The 16,428-nt window shown below is 43.4% G+C and overlaps 1 protein-coding gene across 1 annotated transcript; it reads left to right on the forward strand.

The window, feature by feature from the left end:
• The first annotated feature begins 14,197 nt into the window (after positions 1 to 14,197).
• On the forward strand, positions 14,198 to 15,507 carry LOC118903551 (bolA-like protein 2). Its single transcript, XM_036868703.1, has 2 exons — positions 14,198 to 14,278; positions 15,263 to 15,507. Exons 1-2 carry the CDS (start codon positions 14,198 to 14,200, stop codon positions 15,503 to 15,505), a joined length of 324 nt encoding a protein of 107 aa, XP_036724598.1. The 3' UTR covers positions 15,506 to 15,507.
• Positions 15,508 to 16,428: the final 921 nt, after the last annotated feature.

Here is a 16,428-nt window from a genome sequence, read left to right on the forward strand (position 1 = left end):
TAAAAAGAGTCTTCCTCCCTTCTTGTGTCTCCTCCAGATGTTGTGTGATGAAGAAGAAAATTACTAGACAGTCTAAGAAATGAAGATACTCTAAAAAATAAAAGTTTATTAATGTATGTTGTATCCTGATGAAATGCTTATCTTTTAAACTTTGTGTTTGTTTTGCTATTGTTCTTTGCTTCTGAGTGACTTCTGTGAGTAATATACCACCATTTAGTCTTCACAACAACCCTATGAAGTTCAGATTATAATCCCCACTAAAAAGATGAGAAAAGTGCTAATATATGAGTAAACCTGCACTGTAAAACAAGTCCTGTAACTCTAATTGGTTGTAGAGAAAACATCTTTCTACTTAGAAATGTTATTGGGATTTTTACCCTTAGAGCAGGGTGCTAAGATCCCAATACCGACTTGTTACTGACCACACTCCTCATCCGTCACCCATATGGGACTTCCTATCGCAAACAGTGGGCAGATCAACTACCAAGCCCTTTCCTAGGGCATCCTAGAATCTAGATTCCTGACCACTCCCCATCCAACACCACATTTTCTACCACATTCCATTCTCTTCCTGCTTTTAAAACTCAGTCATTCACAGTTCTTTCATATCTTAGATATAAGCTCCAAAATAACACAAATTTATTTGTTTTGTTTACTGGAGTACAATGTCTGGCACATAGTAGGAAATCACTAAATATCTGTGGGATGAATCTTCATCTCCTGCTTGTCAGCTCACTTCCATCAGGCCTCGCACACAGTGAATATTCTTTCACTCAAACATTTAAAGAATCTGAAATTCAGGGGAATTCCCTGGTGGTCCAGTGGTTAGGACTATGTGCTCTCACTGCCGAGGGCCTGAGTTTGATCCCTGGTCAGGGAACTAAAATCCCACAAGCTGCATGGCGCTCCAAAAAAAAAAAAGAAGAAATCTGAAATGGTTCCTCATCCAGGAAGCCTCCATGGCTGGAGGGGGTAGAGACAGCTTGTTTTGATTACACATAGTATCAAATTAGAACTCAAATTTTGGGCTTCCCTGGTGGCGCAGTGGTTGAGAATCTGCCTGCCAATGCAGGTGACACGGGTTCGAGCCCTGGTCTGGGAAGATCCCACGTGCCGCGGAGCAACTAGGCCCGTGAGCCACAATTACTGAGCCTGCGCATCTGGAGCCTGTGCTCCGCAACAAGAGAGGCCGCGATAGTGAGAGGCCCGCGCACCGCAATGAAGAATGGCCTCCACTCGCCGCAATTAGAGAAAGCCCTCGCACAGAAACGAAGACCCAACACAGCCATAAATAAATAAACAAAATAAAATAAAATAAAATAAAATAAAAATTAAAAAAAAAATCCAACACCCTTAAAAAAAAAAGAACTCAAATTTTTAATGATGGCTGTGCTGCAAAAATCCTGAAATTTTAACAATTTGGGGTCCTTGCAAACAGGTATACACTGACACTGGTACACCACTGGTCCCATCTCCTCAACAGCCCGAGCCCTGCTCTCCCCACACCCACCTCCCATGCCTCAGAGATCCCAGAGTCTATCCATGAGTCTCTCTTCCCACCTCATTCAAGATGTGTGCCTACCGTATGCTCACCAGCACCCAGAGGTCCGGGCCGCCGTCCGCATTCACAGTGAATCTCACTTTATGTGTCCTTCCAACTAAGGTCTGCTCATCAAGTCTACCTTCTCACACCCTGCCCCCACACAGTTATCCCAGTTACTCAGGACTTCTCTCCAGGAAACAAGGTCTTGAGCTAGAACAGGTTTTTAGCCCCATCCCTGCCTCAGAGGGTGAGTCCCCTCCACTTTGACAACATGATCCCCTTGAACTGTACTACTTCCTTTTCCTCCCGAGGCCCTGCCTAATGTGACCATGTCACTCTCCATTCTCATGGATCTCCTGGCCTCTATACCTCTCCTCTCTGAGTTCAGGTATTCTGTTACCTGCCCACAGCTGGAAGAACAACAGGCCATATACCCAGCCCCGGCCCAACCCAGATGACACTATAAACACCTTCTTTGAAAGAGAAAGAAAGAGGTGACATTCTGTGGAGGGATCCTAAGGGACCAGGCATCCAGCGTCCCCAGTCTGCAACCCCAGGTGCTGCCTACTGGTGTTTTTCTTCCCATTGTAGACCCATTCTTTGGAGACCAAAACCCCCAGAACTCCAGCCTCAGATCTCCAACTTGAGACTCTTCTTTCTCAAGACCCTCAGTTCTTTTACTTTCCCTTCTAGGCCTAATCACATCTGGGACTCAGGAACGCTCCCTTCCAGGCTTGGCAGGCAGAGAATCTCAAGATGAAGAGAAAAACATTTTCCCTTGAATGCTGGCTGTTGTTTCATCTTCTACTACTTTTAGGAAATAGTGAGTAATTTTGTTTAAAAGAAGATAACCTTGAAGTTTGAGTAGTGTTTGGGGGAAATGCTGTCCGGTCCTGGGATGCACACTCTGCCTGTTAGCTCTCATTCTCATCAAAGAAGTCAGGACCAATATTTTGCCCTATTCTCTTCAATCCAACCCAGCATTTGTTCTCTATTCTGTTCCCAGTAACAACTCTTCTGCCCAGAAGTCTGGACTATTTCTTCTGTAATCAACCAATCCCAAATACAGACGCATTGGAGTTGGAAGTGATCTTAAAGTTAATGCCTGACAACCCACAGTAGGCAGGAATCCATTTCCAACATCTCTGACAGCAGCCACCTTCCCTGTAATTAAACTTGTCAGGGGGCTGTTCCACACTTGCACAGATTGAGTTTTTTCTAGAATTTGCCCCTCCTTGACTTTGACTCATTTGTTTATGCCCCTGAACAAAACAAAACAAATCTATTCCCTGTCCATAGGCCAGCTTCCCATCTCAATTTCTCACTAAGTTTCTCTCTCTCTCTCTCTCTTTTTTTTTTTTTTTGGCTGCACCACGTGGTTTGTAGGATCTTAGTTCCCAGACCACGGATTGAACTCATGTCCTTGGCAGTGAAAGCATGGAGTCCTAACCACTGAACTGCCAGGAAATTCCCCTAGTTTCTCTCTTGACTCTGACCATAACCCTAATCAGAGGCATTAACAAGAAGTTTTTGGACTCTTCCCCTAAATCTAAATTTGTAATATATATTTTTAACATCTTTATTGGAGTATAATTGCTTTACAATGGTGTGTTAGTTTCTGCTTTATAACAAAGTAAGTCAGTTATACATATACATATATCCCCATATCTCTTCCCTCTTGCGTCTCCCTCCCTCCCACCCTCCCTATCCCACCCCTCTAGGTGGTCACAAAGCACAGAGCTGATCTCCCTGTGCTATGCGGCTGCTTCCCACTACCTATCGGTTTTACATTTGGTAGTGTATATATGTCCATGACACTCTCTCACTTTGTCCCAGCTTACCCTTCCCCCTCCCCATGTCCTCAAGTCCATTCTCTAGTAGGTCTGCGTCTTTATTCCCATCCTGCCCCTAGGTTCTTCATGCCTTTTTTTTTAGATTCCATATATATGTGTTAGCATACAGTATTTGTTTTTCTCTTTCTGACTTAACTTCACTGTGTATGACAGACTCTAGGTCCATCCACCTCACTACGAATAACTCAATTTCATTTCTTTTTATGGCTGACTAATATTCCATTGTATATATGTGCTACATCTTCTTTATCCATTCATCTGTCAATGGACACTTAGGTTGCTTCCATGTCCTGGCTATTGTAAATAGAGCTGCAATGAACATTGTGGTACATGACTCTTTTTGAATTATGGTTTTCTCAGGGTATATGCCCAGTAGTGGGATTGCTGGGTTGTATGGTAGTTCTATTTTTAGTTTTTTAAGGAACCTCCATACTGTTCTCCATAGTGGCTGTATCAATTTACATTCCCACCAACAATGCAAGAGGGTTCCCTTTTCTCCACACCCTCTCCAGCATTTATTGTTTGTAGATTTTTTGATGATGGCCATTCTGACTGGTGTGAGGTGATATCTCATTGTAGTTTTGATTTGCATTTCTCTAATGATTAATGATGTTGAGCATTCTTTCATGTGTTTGTTGGCAATCTGTATATCTTCTTTGGAGAAATGTCTATTTAGGTCTTCTGCCTAAATTTGCAATATTTATGTTAGTCCAGATAATACTAAGAAAGGAATAGGTAAGGGGAAGAAAACCTATATCCCAGCAGAAGAACAGAGCCATAGATGAGGTGAGAGTATTTAGGCTTCTGGGAGGCCAAGAGCTTGGTTGTTATTGGGATGGAAAATCAGAACAGGTAGGAAAGAGGCATGAGATAGAAGGGAAAAGCATGGGCCTCACCTTAACTCTGACTCACTAAGCAAGGAGGTTGAGTCCCTTCCTGGAATCCTGGGAGACCTGATCTCCTCCAGCTACTACCTGGCTAGTTCTCTGCCAGGCCAGGTGCCAAGGTCATGTGGGATCCTGTACCTGGTGGCTCCAAAACTTCTGTGTGCATAAGAATTACCTGATAGTGAAAATGCACATTATTTCCCCTCCCAAACTTCCCCTTGATTATTTCTCCTCTGGAAGAAGGGTACAATTCTGTTTGGAGAGTAGCTCAATATATACACATGGGCCCTTCAACTGTCTCTTTTATATTCTTTACCTGAAGAGTATCATGAATAGTTAGAGAAGGATTAATACCTGTGACCCTGGGTCATGTGACTCCCCAGGTAACGTGACTTAGAATGTGGAATAGTATATGGGTTAAGGGTTGGCTCTCATGTCAGGCTGCCTTGGTTTAAATCCCTGTTACATGACCTGCTAGCTCTCTAACCTGGGACCAGGCTTAACTTCTCTAAACCTCAACCTCTCTATTTATAAAATGGGGGTAGTAGCAGTTCCTACCTCATGGAGGTATTGTGAGTATTTGAAGTACTAATTCATATGTGGCACTTAGCACAACACCTGGAAACAAAATTTCCAGTGGAACTAATCAGCCATCCTTCCTTAATAAGCTGTAACTTCTAATGTTAACACTACAGCCACCTCCCTTGGATCAACCACACTGTCCAGTGGAACTAACACAACAGCTACTATCTCCAGTGTCACCAGCACAAGCACTGCTCCTCCAATGAAAGAGGAAAACCTTAGCGGACACCTGAGGCCATGGGAAGTCTTCCTAGTTACTCTGGCCTTGGTTGCGGTGGCTGTGATTCTCCTCACTGGACTCCTCTTCCATTTCATGAGTGCCTGATGTATAGGAAACCCTTTTACTGAGGGAAAGAGAGCAGGCAAGTGAGGAAGGAACTAAGCTAGAGAGAGCAGAGTCACCGTGGGAGTAACAGGGATGAGAAAATCAGGAAAGACACAGAAACAGCAGGTTAGAGTCAGCAAGACAGAGAGTCAAAAAGCCAAGACATATTCAGAGGAAACTGATGAGGGGAAGAAGGAGACCAGAAGTAATGAGGAGGGGCAAAGCTGGCAGGAAGGGAGAAGCTTGGGATCGGAGAGCACTGAAGAGGGGGGCAAGACTCTGAAACTATTCAGCCTCTTGTTTTCTAGAGAAACTCTCTGTGCCTAAGAAACCTCTTCAACGTAGACCTCTTACCACCCCATGGCCATGCACTCACAGCTGTTATGAGGTTCCAGAAGGGTCAAGGGCCACTGTAACTGACTGCAGAGGAGAGCTGTCTCCTGCTGCAGCTATGGAGCTGACTGGGAGACACAAGTGGCCTGAGTGCCCCTGAAGGCAGAAGCATCATCATCCTCGGGGGCAGAGAGGGAGCTGACCTGGATTGGGATTCTGAGTGTCTGCCCCTCCTGCCCTCAGGGCTGCTCCTCCCAGCTCTGCTTCAGCCTCTGACAGTCCTGTGACTGAATTATTAAATAAATGCATCTAATATATGCGGAACCAGACTCTGTGGGTGTGTGTTTATATATCACTGTGAATGGAGGTTCCTTATATCCTAAAGACCACTCTTCCCTGTGTTCTCCCAGCTCTCAAATCCCTAGAGTGAAATCCAGACTTTATATCTGTCCCATTTTCTTCCCCATTCTGTCCCCATTCCCTGGAGGCCTCTGGGCTGACAGAAGAATGGAATCAGGAAAGATGGGGGAAGGCAGATGCTGGACTTCACGGGTTTGTGTTGCACAACAAGAAAACAGTCTGTGCAAGATTAGAGCACAAGGGGGCAGGGGAGAGATCACACCGGTTTTGAAGCAGAGAAGGCCTTGTTAATGGGGCTGTACCCAGGCATGGTACATTCCCTGGTTTCCTGGCCACACAGGTCTGCTCTTCACTGGGAAGACATGTGTAAGTCACCTCCTTTCTCTCCTGCGGGCTCGCAGCCCCAGTGGCAGTCCTGGGCAGGGAGAACGTGCTCTGAGTTTCTGCAAGGGCAGGCCCAGCCTGTGCTGCCAGGAGCCAGGCTCTCAGCAGTCCCTGAAAAACCAGGCCTCAGAACAGGGACAAAAAGCCTGTGTGTCAGCACTGGGCTCTTGCTGAAAGTCAAGCCCTTGTCAAGGGTTCTGGTGCCACTTGCTTATCACACGCATTTGATGATCCTTCCTTGTGCAAATGAATCACTCACCTTTGTTTCATCAGCTTGGCCCTTGCCATGGTTCTCATAGTCTGGACCTTTACCAGAGCCTTCTTAACAGGACCAAGGCCATTGATGTACATTTTACAATACTATTAACAAAACAGCTTTAAACAGCTCTATAGAAGTCAAACGCAAAAGAGAACCTACTGTATGATTCCATTTGTCTGAAATTCTAGAATAGACAAAACTAATCGACAGTGACAGACAGCAGATCACTAATTTCCCACAGGGGTGAGAATTTTTAGGAAGGGGGAACATTCTGGATGATAGAAATGTCTTATATCTCAGTTGGGCTGCTAGTTACACAGGTAAATAGACATCTGTCAAACACACCTAACTGAATACTTAAGACCTGTGCATTTCACTGTCTGTAAGCTTATTTAAGAAAAAAAAATTTAATAGAAATGGTTGATTCCAGGGCCTGGGCAGAGAAAATCCAAAATGAGCATGGGGCATCTTGTGATGCCAAAGCGGAGAAAAGTACTTTGAAAAAAGGATAGGGAATATTAAAAAGGCACTGGAGCCAGCCTGAGAGAGCTCCCAATGGCCAAAATATGAGCAACAAAATAAATTGTGATAGTATTATATCAAAACTCACAGAACACAATAAATACCTATGAGTCCACACTGATGTAAATAACTGAATAAATAAATTGGGGAGAAGGCACAACTTTCCTTACAGAAGAATTCCAATTAATAAATACAGAAGGAAGGAGGGACAAACCCACAATAATAATAGCTGCAGGCAAGATGCGCCAATACTTGCCAAAATTAGTGCGTGAAAGTTTAAGCAAAAATAGGATATTTGCATAGTCTCAATACCCCTCCCCAAGTATTTAGTAATTATAAAGGGACAAATAGTAACTTTACAGTGGAGAATTCTTTCAGACACCACCTTAACCGAGTGATCAAGGTTAGCATCACAGTGATAAGGCACGTTGATACCACGAGCTCCCTGATGCGGTGCACTAAGAAGGGAACATCATCTCAGCAGTATCCTTCCCAATAATTCATGACCCTGATTTAACCACAAAAACAAATTAGTGATAAGAAATCAAACAAACCAAAGTTGCAGGGGAATGTAAATTGGTACAGCCACTATGGAGAACAGTATGGAGGTTCCTTAAAAAACTAAAAATAGAATTACCATATGATCCAGCAATCCCACTCCTGGGCATATATCCAGAGAAAACCATAACTGGAAATAATACATGCACCCCAATGTTCATTGCAGCACTGTTTACAGTAGCCAGGACATGGAAGCAACCTAAATGTCCATCGACAGAAGAATGGATAAAGAAGATGTGGTACATATATACAGTGCAATATTACTCAGCCATAAAAAAAGAATGAAATAATGCCATTTGCAGCAACATGGATGGACCTAGAGATTGTCATACTGAGTGAAGTAAGTCAGACAGAGAAAAACAAATATCATATGATATCATTTACATGTGGAATCTAAAAAAATGGTACAAATGAACTTATTTACAAAACAGAAACAGAGTCACAAATGTAGAAAACAAACTTATGGTTACCCAGGGGAAAAGTCTAGGCGGGGGCGGGGGGAAAATTGGGAGACTGGGATTGACATATACACACTACTATATATAAAATAGATACTAATAAGGACCCACTGTATAGCACAGAGAACTCTTCTCAATGCTCTGTAATGACCTATATGGGAAAAGAATCTAAAAAAGAGTGGATATATGTATATGTATAACTGATACACTTTGCTGTACAGCAGAAACTAATGCAACACTGTAAATCAACTATACTCTAATAAAAATTTTTTAAAAAGAAACAAAGTTTCAGGACACTCTATAAAATATTGATACTCTTCAAAAGTGTCAACATCGTGAAAGACAAAGACAGAGGAACTGTCACAGATTGGAGGAGACCGAGGAGACCTATAAATAAATGCCATGTGGAACCCTGGATTGGATCCTGGAACAGAAAAAGGACACCAATGGAAAAACACATGAAATCTGAATAAATTCTGTAATTTAGTGAATAGTATTATACCAAAGTTAATTTCTTAGTTTCTATAATTGTATAAATTATATAATTTCTCTGTACTATCTTTGCAACTCTCCTATAAGTCTAAAATAATCTCAAAATAAAAAATGTTACAATAAAACAAAACAAAAAGCTTTATAGAGCTATACATGAAAAAAGGTGAATTTTATTATATGCAAATTGTACCTCTTGACTTAAAAAATAATATCTATTCCTTATGATAGCCCTTTAAAATATATTCATTAGTTATATTAAATATATACAAATACCTTCTTAATTCATCTAAATAATATTTAATCCACTCAAATAAAATTAGTAGTTGCAGTAATCAATTAAATTTGGTAAACCAGCCATTCACTAAATTGACTTTCAGGGAATCAGCTGCCATCTGAGAGGGGAACATGGTTCCAGCCGTCCTGTAATTCCCGAGTTCCTCTTCCACTTAAGAGGATTCTGAGAAAGAGGGAGGCCGCACAAATGGCAGGAAACTTCCTGACTCTGAATGAAAACAAGCAGCTATAATTTTCTGGACAATATTGAACGACGCAGGGATGGGAATCAGCAAAGGAAGGAATATGGGTATTCTCATTCCAAGCCCGATGGGACTCTTGGAGGTGAACTAATTTCATCTGGTCACTGAGGAAATCTTGGTGGGTTGAGGGCATTCAAGTAATAGCAGCAAGGAGATGAATCTGCGGGTAGGAAATGAGCCACTGAAAAGGACTTGGGTGGATGACTGAGAGAAGAGGGCAGTTCTAAGATAGAGATTGGGGGACTTTCCTGGTGGTCCAGTGGCTAAAGCTCCATGCTCCCAATGCAGGGGGCCGGGGTTCAATCCCTGGTCAGGGAACTAGATCCCGCATGCTGCAGCTAAGATGAGGCGCAGCCAAATTAATAAATAAACATTTTTAAAAAGATAGAGAGATTGGGTATTTCTCCCCCCTCATCAACGCTCCTCCTTTCTGTTAAGGACCAAGGTGCTCTGTGCCCTCTGACATCTAGCCCTCTTCTCACCATGCACTATCCCCCAGGCAGGCCTGCCATAAACCCTCCTTGGTCGCCCCAACCTTACCACTCCCACCTGTGGAAAAGGAAGCCCAAGCCCCTCCCTGAGCACTGAGACATTGTGTGGGGGACAGCTTTCATCTAGGGCTCTGCATCAGAAAGCGATGCCACCCACACTGACAAGTTTGATCCCCTGTTATGCTCAACTCTGGGCTCTGGGCAGAGCCAAGATCCCCTTCTTGCACTTATGACATCTCTCTTCTGCCCTGGCCCTCCTCTGCATCAAATTCTTCTTCCCTTGATTGACAGAGAGTAAAGGAGCAGGCTGTTCCTCCCTGAAAGAAGGAAGGAAGACCCAGGCATCCTGGATTCCTTTGGTAGCAGCACATATGAACCCCACAGCCACTCTGTGCTTAAGGAGAAGGAGAGATAGAAAAAGTAGAGAGAAGGAGGGAGGAAAAAGCATCCTGGGTTCCAGCCCATGTGGATTCTCTTGAGATGAAAAAAGAAAATGTGCTACCTCATCCCTTCTCCTGCTGCTGCTTCTATTCCGGTGTTTGGAACTGGGTGAGTGAACTATTTTTGGAGAGAAGAGTGCAAAGGTTCCCCAAGGTCTGGAGAGGTAGGGGCCAGGATCCCTGGAGAAGGAACCTCTTAGGACTCAGGCAGGGCCAGTCTTGAGTGAAGGTGTGGAATAGGTGAGAGAACCTTGGGGAGCTCCAGACCCTGGTACCTACCCCCAGTTCCCTGTCACAGGGGAGTAGGTTCCGATGGTCCTGTTCATTATCTTTCTCACATCCTCTTTTAAGGAAATTTTCTGCTTTTCATTATTTAGACCTTAAGTTTCTGTATTTCATCTCTCCTTGGGAAATGAAATATTTGAGCCCTATTTGAGGAATCTGAGGAATCGGCAGCAGGTAGGGGGGAATTGTTTTAAGCCGAGGAGCCGAAAACTCCAAAATTTATGCCATGTGGGCTGCACTTATTCATAAGAATAAAAACTCCCAGTCCTGATGCCCTGCAGGTGGAGGTGGTGGGAGGTGGAAAGATCCATCTCTTCCTTCTACTTATACCCAATACAGTGCTTCTATCAACCCCAACCAGACCACATCCACAGCCCCTTGTGACTTCTCCTACCCTCAAACCACCTTGAATATTACCTGCCCTCAATCTTGCCACTTTGGCCCCAGATCTGACCCAGGAGCTGCCTCATTCTAAAACATATACCAAGCCACGACCTGAATTCAATCTCTAATAAGAATCATGGCTCCTGCCTCACTTGTTTACCAGAGACCCAGGCATAACTGGATGAGAGGTGACACAAAGAAACATGGAGTCTGAATACCCAGATTATTGAAATACCAACCCAGGGGGAAGGGAGGTTTAGAAAGACTCAGGCTTACTTTTCCATGGAAAGAGACCAGAACCACAAAGGGCAGAATCAAAGGCTGGGTGAGAAGATCTTCTAAGGACATGACTTAGCTCTGGATACTCCATATTGTAGTGCATGTTGTAGAATGTTTTATCAGAATTAAATCTAAAATATCAAATGATCCTTAACTCAAATAAATAAAATCACATTATATGGGGAGAAGTGTCATTTGAATGGGCAAGACACTTGTGAAGAATAATAAGCAAAGCAGATGATGATGGGCCATCAATGATCCACATTAAAAGAGACTTTTTTTGAGTAGGAACAAGCCAAAATGTTTCCACTAAAGACCCAGAGATCAGCCCTGAAAACTCAAAGACAAGAGAAAACTCTATCACTTTTTGACCCAGGGACCACTAAGGATCATGTCACTGAGGGCCCAGGCACGACAGAGGACTACACCACTCCAGATCCAGGGACCACAGAGGACTACACCATCCCAGACCTGGGGACCACAGAAGATTATACCACTAAACATCCAGACACTAAACCGGAGGGAACAGATTCAGTAACAGCAGTGAAACCCCCTGGGCTCCTGACACCCATCAGAATCACCTTCATTTCCCTGGCTGCCGCTGCCGCCACTGTTGCACTCTTTGTTGGATTCGGCTTCCTAGTGGTCAGTATCTGGCTCTGAAATGTGAAGGACATTATGGGAATAAGGGCACTTGAGGAGGATGAGGTGGGCAAGGGGAGCTGAGGCATAAGAAATTGTCAAAGGCGAGGAAACCTACATAGAGAGAGCTCTGCAAAGACGCAGAGAGACACAGAGATGGAGAGAAAGAAAAGGGACAAGAAGCATAAAAATTGAGGCCAGAACTGAGGGACAAAGGAAGGTGTGAGAGACAGAGGGAAAAGGAGAGAGGAGGGAAGGGAAAGACAGTATGGAGAGAGATAAAGCAGACAGAAAGAGGACCATAAAAACACAAATATAGTAAGACATGGTGAGAGCTGGAGTGAGGCTTAAACTATTAAGTAAATACAGATGTAAAGCTTTGGAAATTTTTATAAGAAGATGAGAAATTGGTCGGATAAGAGAAGAGGAGAAACTGGAAACATTTTTGGACATCCACTCATGTCAGAAATTATGTTATTTTGTATTAACTACTACCCACTCTGGAATTCTGCAGAAGATTTTTTTAAACCAGGATTGGGTAGGTTTTTATGAGCAGGGCTACTCTGTCTTGGAGAGACAATGGGTGACAGCTCTCAAAGGGGGGGCTCTAGGTGTTTTTCTGTCTCTGAGGGGCCTTGTTTCTAAAAGGGGAGATAAAAGGACTCCATGCCAACCCTGTGACTTCCTCTTGCTGACTTTCAGTCTAAAATCCAAGCCTTCAACTTCTGGCCTCTGCTGGAAATGGAAGGGCCGGCCCTTTGGGGCCATCCTGACTGAAGGATGAAGTGCATGCTGGAATCTCAGCAGGGGCGGTTTACATGATTGGACAGCTCATGCAGGTCATTAAAACCTCATTCATTCCTGTTGGTCACTGATGCCATTGTGCACTGATCTCTGCCCCAAGAGGCAAACCCACAGTGCAGGATCAGTTTGTAAGTGTGATTAAGCCAAAAGTAATGCTTAATTCAGTTGAAGTGTTCAGTTTAATTCCACCAAAAGCACACCATGAAACTAGGGCACTCTGAAGGATGGCTAAGAAAAGGAAAAAGGGAATGAAAGCCTTCACATGTACTTGACACACGCATGAATCACGTTCAATATTCATCAGTAGAGGGAGGACCTTCTTAACTTCACTGTAATCACAAACAAGTGGCTTTTTGATCATGTGGCTCGTGATGAAAAGTCAGATACTCTCGCTCCAGGTTGGTGGAGTCTTTTCTCACTCCAAACCAGGACTCTAAGTCCTGGCAATGGAACCTTCTTAACCTCTTAGAGAGACTAAAAACAAGAGATGATTCAAGAGACTCAGTGTACAGAAAGTAAGAGGAAATTTTGTATTACCAAACTTGCTAAATTTTTAACTTTTAAATATTTGACCAAAAAAAGTTTTAAAAAAAGAATTATTTGTATTTCCATCCCTCCCCCAATTCCACTGATCAAAGTAATTTTATTTTTCCTACATGACTTCAACATTTTTGGAAATTGTGTATCTTCAGTGGTAAGTATCAGGATCTGAAGAAAGTGGTAAATAGGAAGGAGCCATAGAGATGAGTTGAATAGATCTTTATAAATCACAAACCACCAGGGTTAAGAGAGGAACCAAGTCTTAAAAACAAACCACTTTCTTTCTCCCTAGGAAAATTGTCTCCTGCATCCATTAAATCCATCCACCAGAGTTGTTTATCATCCCCATGCCATGGATTGGCATGCACCATAAAGAGGATCCCAGCAGTGGCTACAGTTGGTTCTAGAGCAAACCAGACTCCTCAGCCACTAAAGGACCATGAAGTATGATGTGTGTTGTCCTCAGGCCTCCACTCCCCTCCCCCAGTCTGGAGCCCTGGAATCACCAGATGAGGAAGGTGGCTGGCCCTGGGAATAAGCATGTTAGGGACACTCAGAAGAATGCCTGTCTTCTCTGAGTATTACCTAATTCTGGCCATGGTTACGCCCTCAGGAAAATTGCCTTTACTTATCTACCAGGTTTAGTCATAAAAACTATTTGGGGGAGATACGCACAACTCAAATATAAGACATAGTCATTAAGTATTATCAAAGAAACAAAGCAAATATTTGTTTCAGTCTAGGTCACATATCTAAATCCATTCATTTAACAAAACAGTTATTAAGTGCCCAGCAGGGGTCAAACACTCCATGCCTTTCTGTTCATCTCGGTCTGTCTAGCTGAGGGATACAGGTTTCTGTTCTCTCAAAAGCACCACATCCAAGTCCTCCCAACACCCAGGCCAAAAGACCATGTCTACAGGAGGTAGCCCACTGGTCACTCATCAAGTATGAATTGAGTACCAGTTGGACTAGAGGGAAATTCAGTCTTAGTTCTTTTTGCTGCTTCCACAGATCCCGGGGTTGTACATAGGATAGTGGCATAAGGGTACATAGGATAAGGGAAACTCTTAAAGTCAACTGGCCCATACTAATTACCCCCAAGACACCCATGTCCCTCTGGGTCAGCAGTTCTGCCAAAAGTGCAGGGGCTTTGCTGAGTCCACCTCCCTCATCTTACCATGTAGCCTCCATCTCCAGAATGTGGCCACCTCTGCAAGGTGCTGCTAGGAAGGGGGGCATGGTTCCTGCCTTTAAGGACCCACAGAGAGATGCATGGCCATCTGGTCTCTGGACAATACTGAAGGTAGAAAACGACAAGGTGAAGACGCTGCAGAAACATCCCGAAGGAAAAAAATGAAGCCTTAAAGAGTAAGGGAAATCCTGCCCTTAATCTTGGGACCCTGAACTACAAGATTTGGTAGTTGGCTTCCAAGTCATACTACTCATCATACTCATTGTGACACTTGTAATTTGCTACATGTATCTATGTGTGTCATCTATTTAGTGACTGTATACAGCTCACTCCAGCGTGTGAGTCCAGCCACACTCAGCTAATCCTCCGTTCTTCTTTATAAAGCCCAATGTTTAGAGAATGTCTTTCTTTAGTTATTGTTAAAGGGCAGTACAAAATCCAGGTGACCCCCCCCCCAAAAAAAAAAAGAAAAATCCAGGTGACCTCAACTGGCACATGCTGTTACTGTGCTGCCCAGATTGAGGAGACTGAGCAAGCACACCCCTTAAAGAGTTGTTCCCGAACAGGATTTACGCCCATTTGTCACATCTCACAAAAATGTCTGCGAATGCACATTCCCGTCCAGTCTCCCATCTTTACAAACGAGAATGTTTGGTGAAGTTGTCCAGCAATAGTGATTCAACATTCTCCCTATAGAAGGTATTGTTTGATACCTTAATAACAGTTATTTTTCTAATCTAGTCATGATCTGTTCTGTGATTTATCTAAAACCCCTAACTCTAGGTCTATATATCACCATATTTATTTCCTTTATGGAGTTGATCACTAGTTGAACTTCTGTTTTAAGTTATTTGTTCACTGTATATCTCCTTCCACTAGAATGTTAATTCCTTGAGAATAGGGGTCTTGAGTGCAATATATGAAACGAGTTGGCATTCAATAATGATTTTTCTTCATTTCCCCCCATTACATTAGCGTTTTAAATGTAGTCTAAATGGTTGTCATCAAAAAGAACACAAATAAGTGTGGCAGGGGCCCGAGCAAAGGTTCTGTCCCCGCTGGGCTGCCGCCCCCGTTGGGCTGCCACAATGGAACTCGGCGCCCGCTGAGTACCGCCGGGAGAAGCTGCAGTGGGACTTGGGGGCGGAGCACGTGGAAATGCAGGACAGGACTCCCAGCCGTTTCGTGTCCAGCTTCCGAGTCCTGGTGGTGTCGGCCAAGTTGGAGGGGAAGCCGCTGCTTCAGAGACACTGGCTTGTGAACACTTGCCTAGCAGAAGAGCTCCTGCACATCCATGCCTTTGAGCAGAAAACCCTGACCCCAGAGCAGTGGACCCATGAGCAGCAGAAATAAGGGACCCGGACCTGCACACCTATTAAATTATGAATCAGGCCCCCACCCCCCCCCCCCCAAAAAAGAACACAAATAACAAATGTTGGCCGGGATGTGGAGAAAAGGGAACCCTTGCACAGTGTTGGTGGGAATGTAGATTGGTGCAGCCTCTTGTGGAAAACAGTATGGAGGTTTCTCAAAAAATTGAAAATAGAAGTACCATATGACCCAGCAATTCTACTCCTGGGTATATATCTGAAAAAAACAAAAACACTAATTCGAAAAGATATATGCATCCCAATGTTCAAAGCAGCACTATTTACAACAGCCAAGGTATGGAAGCAACCTAAGTATCCAACAGATGAATGGATAAAGAAGATGTAGTATACATATACAATGAAGTATTACTCAACCATAAAAAAAAAGAAGAAAATTTTGCCTTTTGCAACAACATGGATGGACTTGGAGGGTATGATGCTGAGTGAAATAAGTCATACAGAGAAAGACAAATACTGTATGCTATAACATATGTGGAATCTAAAAAATAGAACAAACTAGTAAATATAACAAAAAAGAAACAGACTCACAGATATAGAGAACAAACTTAGTAGTTACCAGTGGGGAGAGGGGCGGGGGGAGAGGCAAGATAGGGGTAAGGGATTAAGAAGTGCAAACTACTATGTATAAAATAAATAAGCTACAAGGATATATTGTACAACACAGGGAATATAGCCAATATTTTAAAATAACCATAAACTTAAAAATTGTGAATCACTATGTTGTACACTTGAAACTTATATTGTACATCAACTACACCTCAATTAAAAAAAAAAAAAAAGTCTCATCTTAAAAGTTTCAATTCAATGGGGCTTCCCTGGTGGCGCAGTGGTTAAGAATCTGCCTGCCAATGCAGGGGACACGGGTTCGAGCCATGGTCCGGGAAG

This window comes from Balaenoptera musculus, chromosome 11 (assembly GCF_009873245.2).
Source record: "Balaenoptera musculus isolate JJ_BM4_2016_0621 chromosome 11, mBalMus1.pri.v3, whole genome shotgun sequence".
NCBI lineage: Eukaryota > Metazoa > Chordata > Mammalia > Artiodactyla > Balaenopteridae > Balaenoptera > Balaenoptera musculus.

Excerpts from the sequence above, each read along its gene's own strand:
- LOC118903551 (XM_036868703.1), top strand. The coding sequence starts at position 14,198 with ATGGTTCCTGCCTTTAAGGACCCACAGAGAGATGCATGGCCATCTGGT. Across the intron at positions 14,279-15,262 it reads TGAAGGTAGAAAACGACAAG|TACCGCCGGGAGAAGCTGCA; the intron begins GTGAAGACGCTG and ends GCGCCCGCTGAG.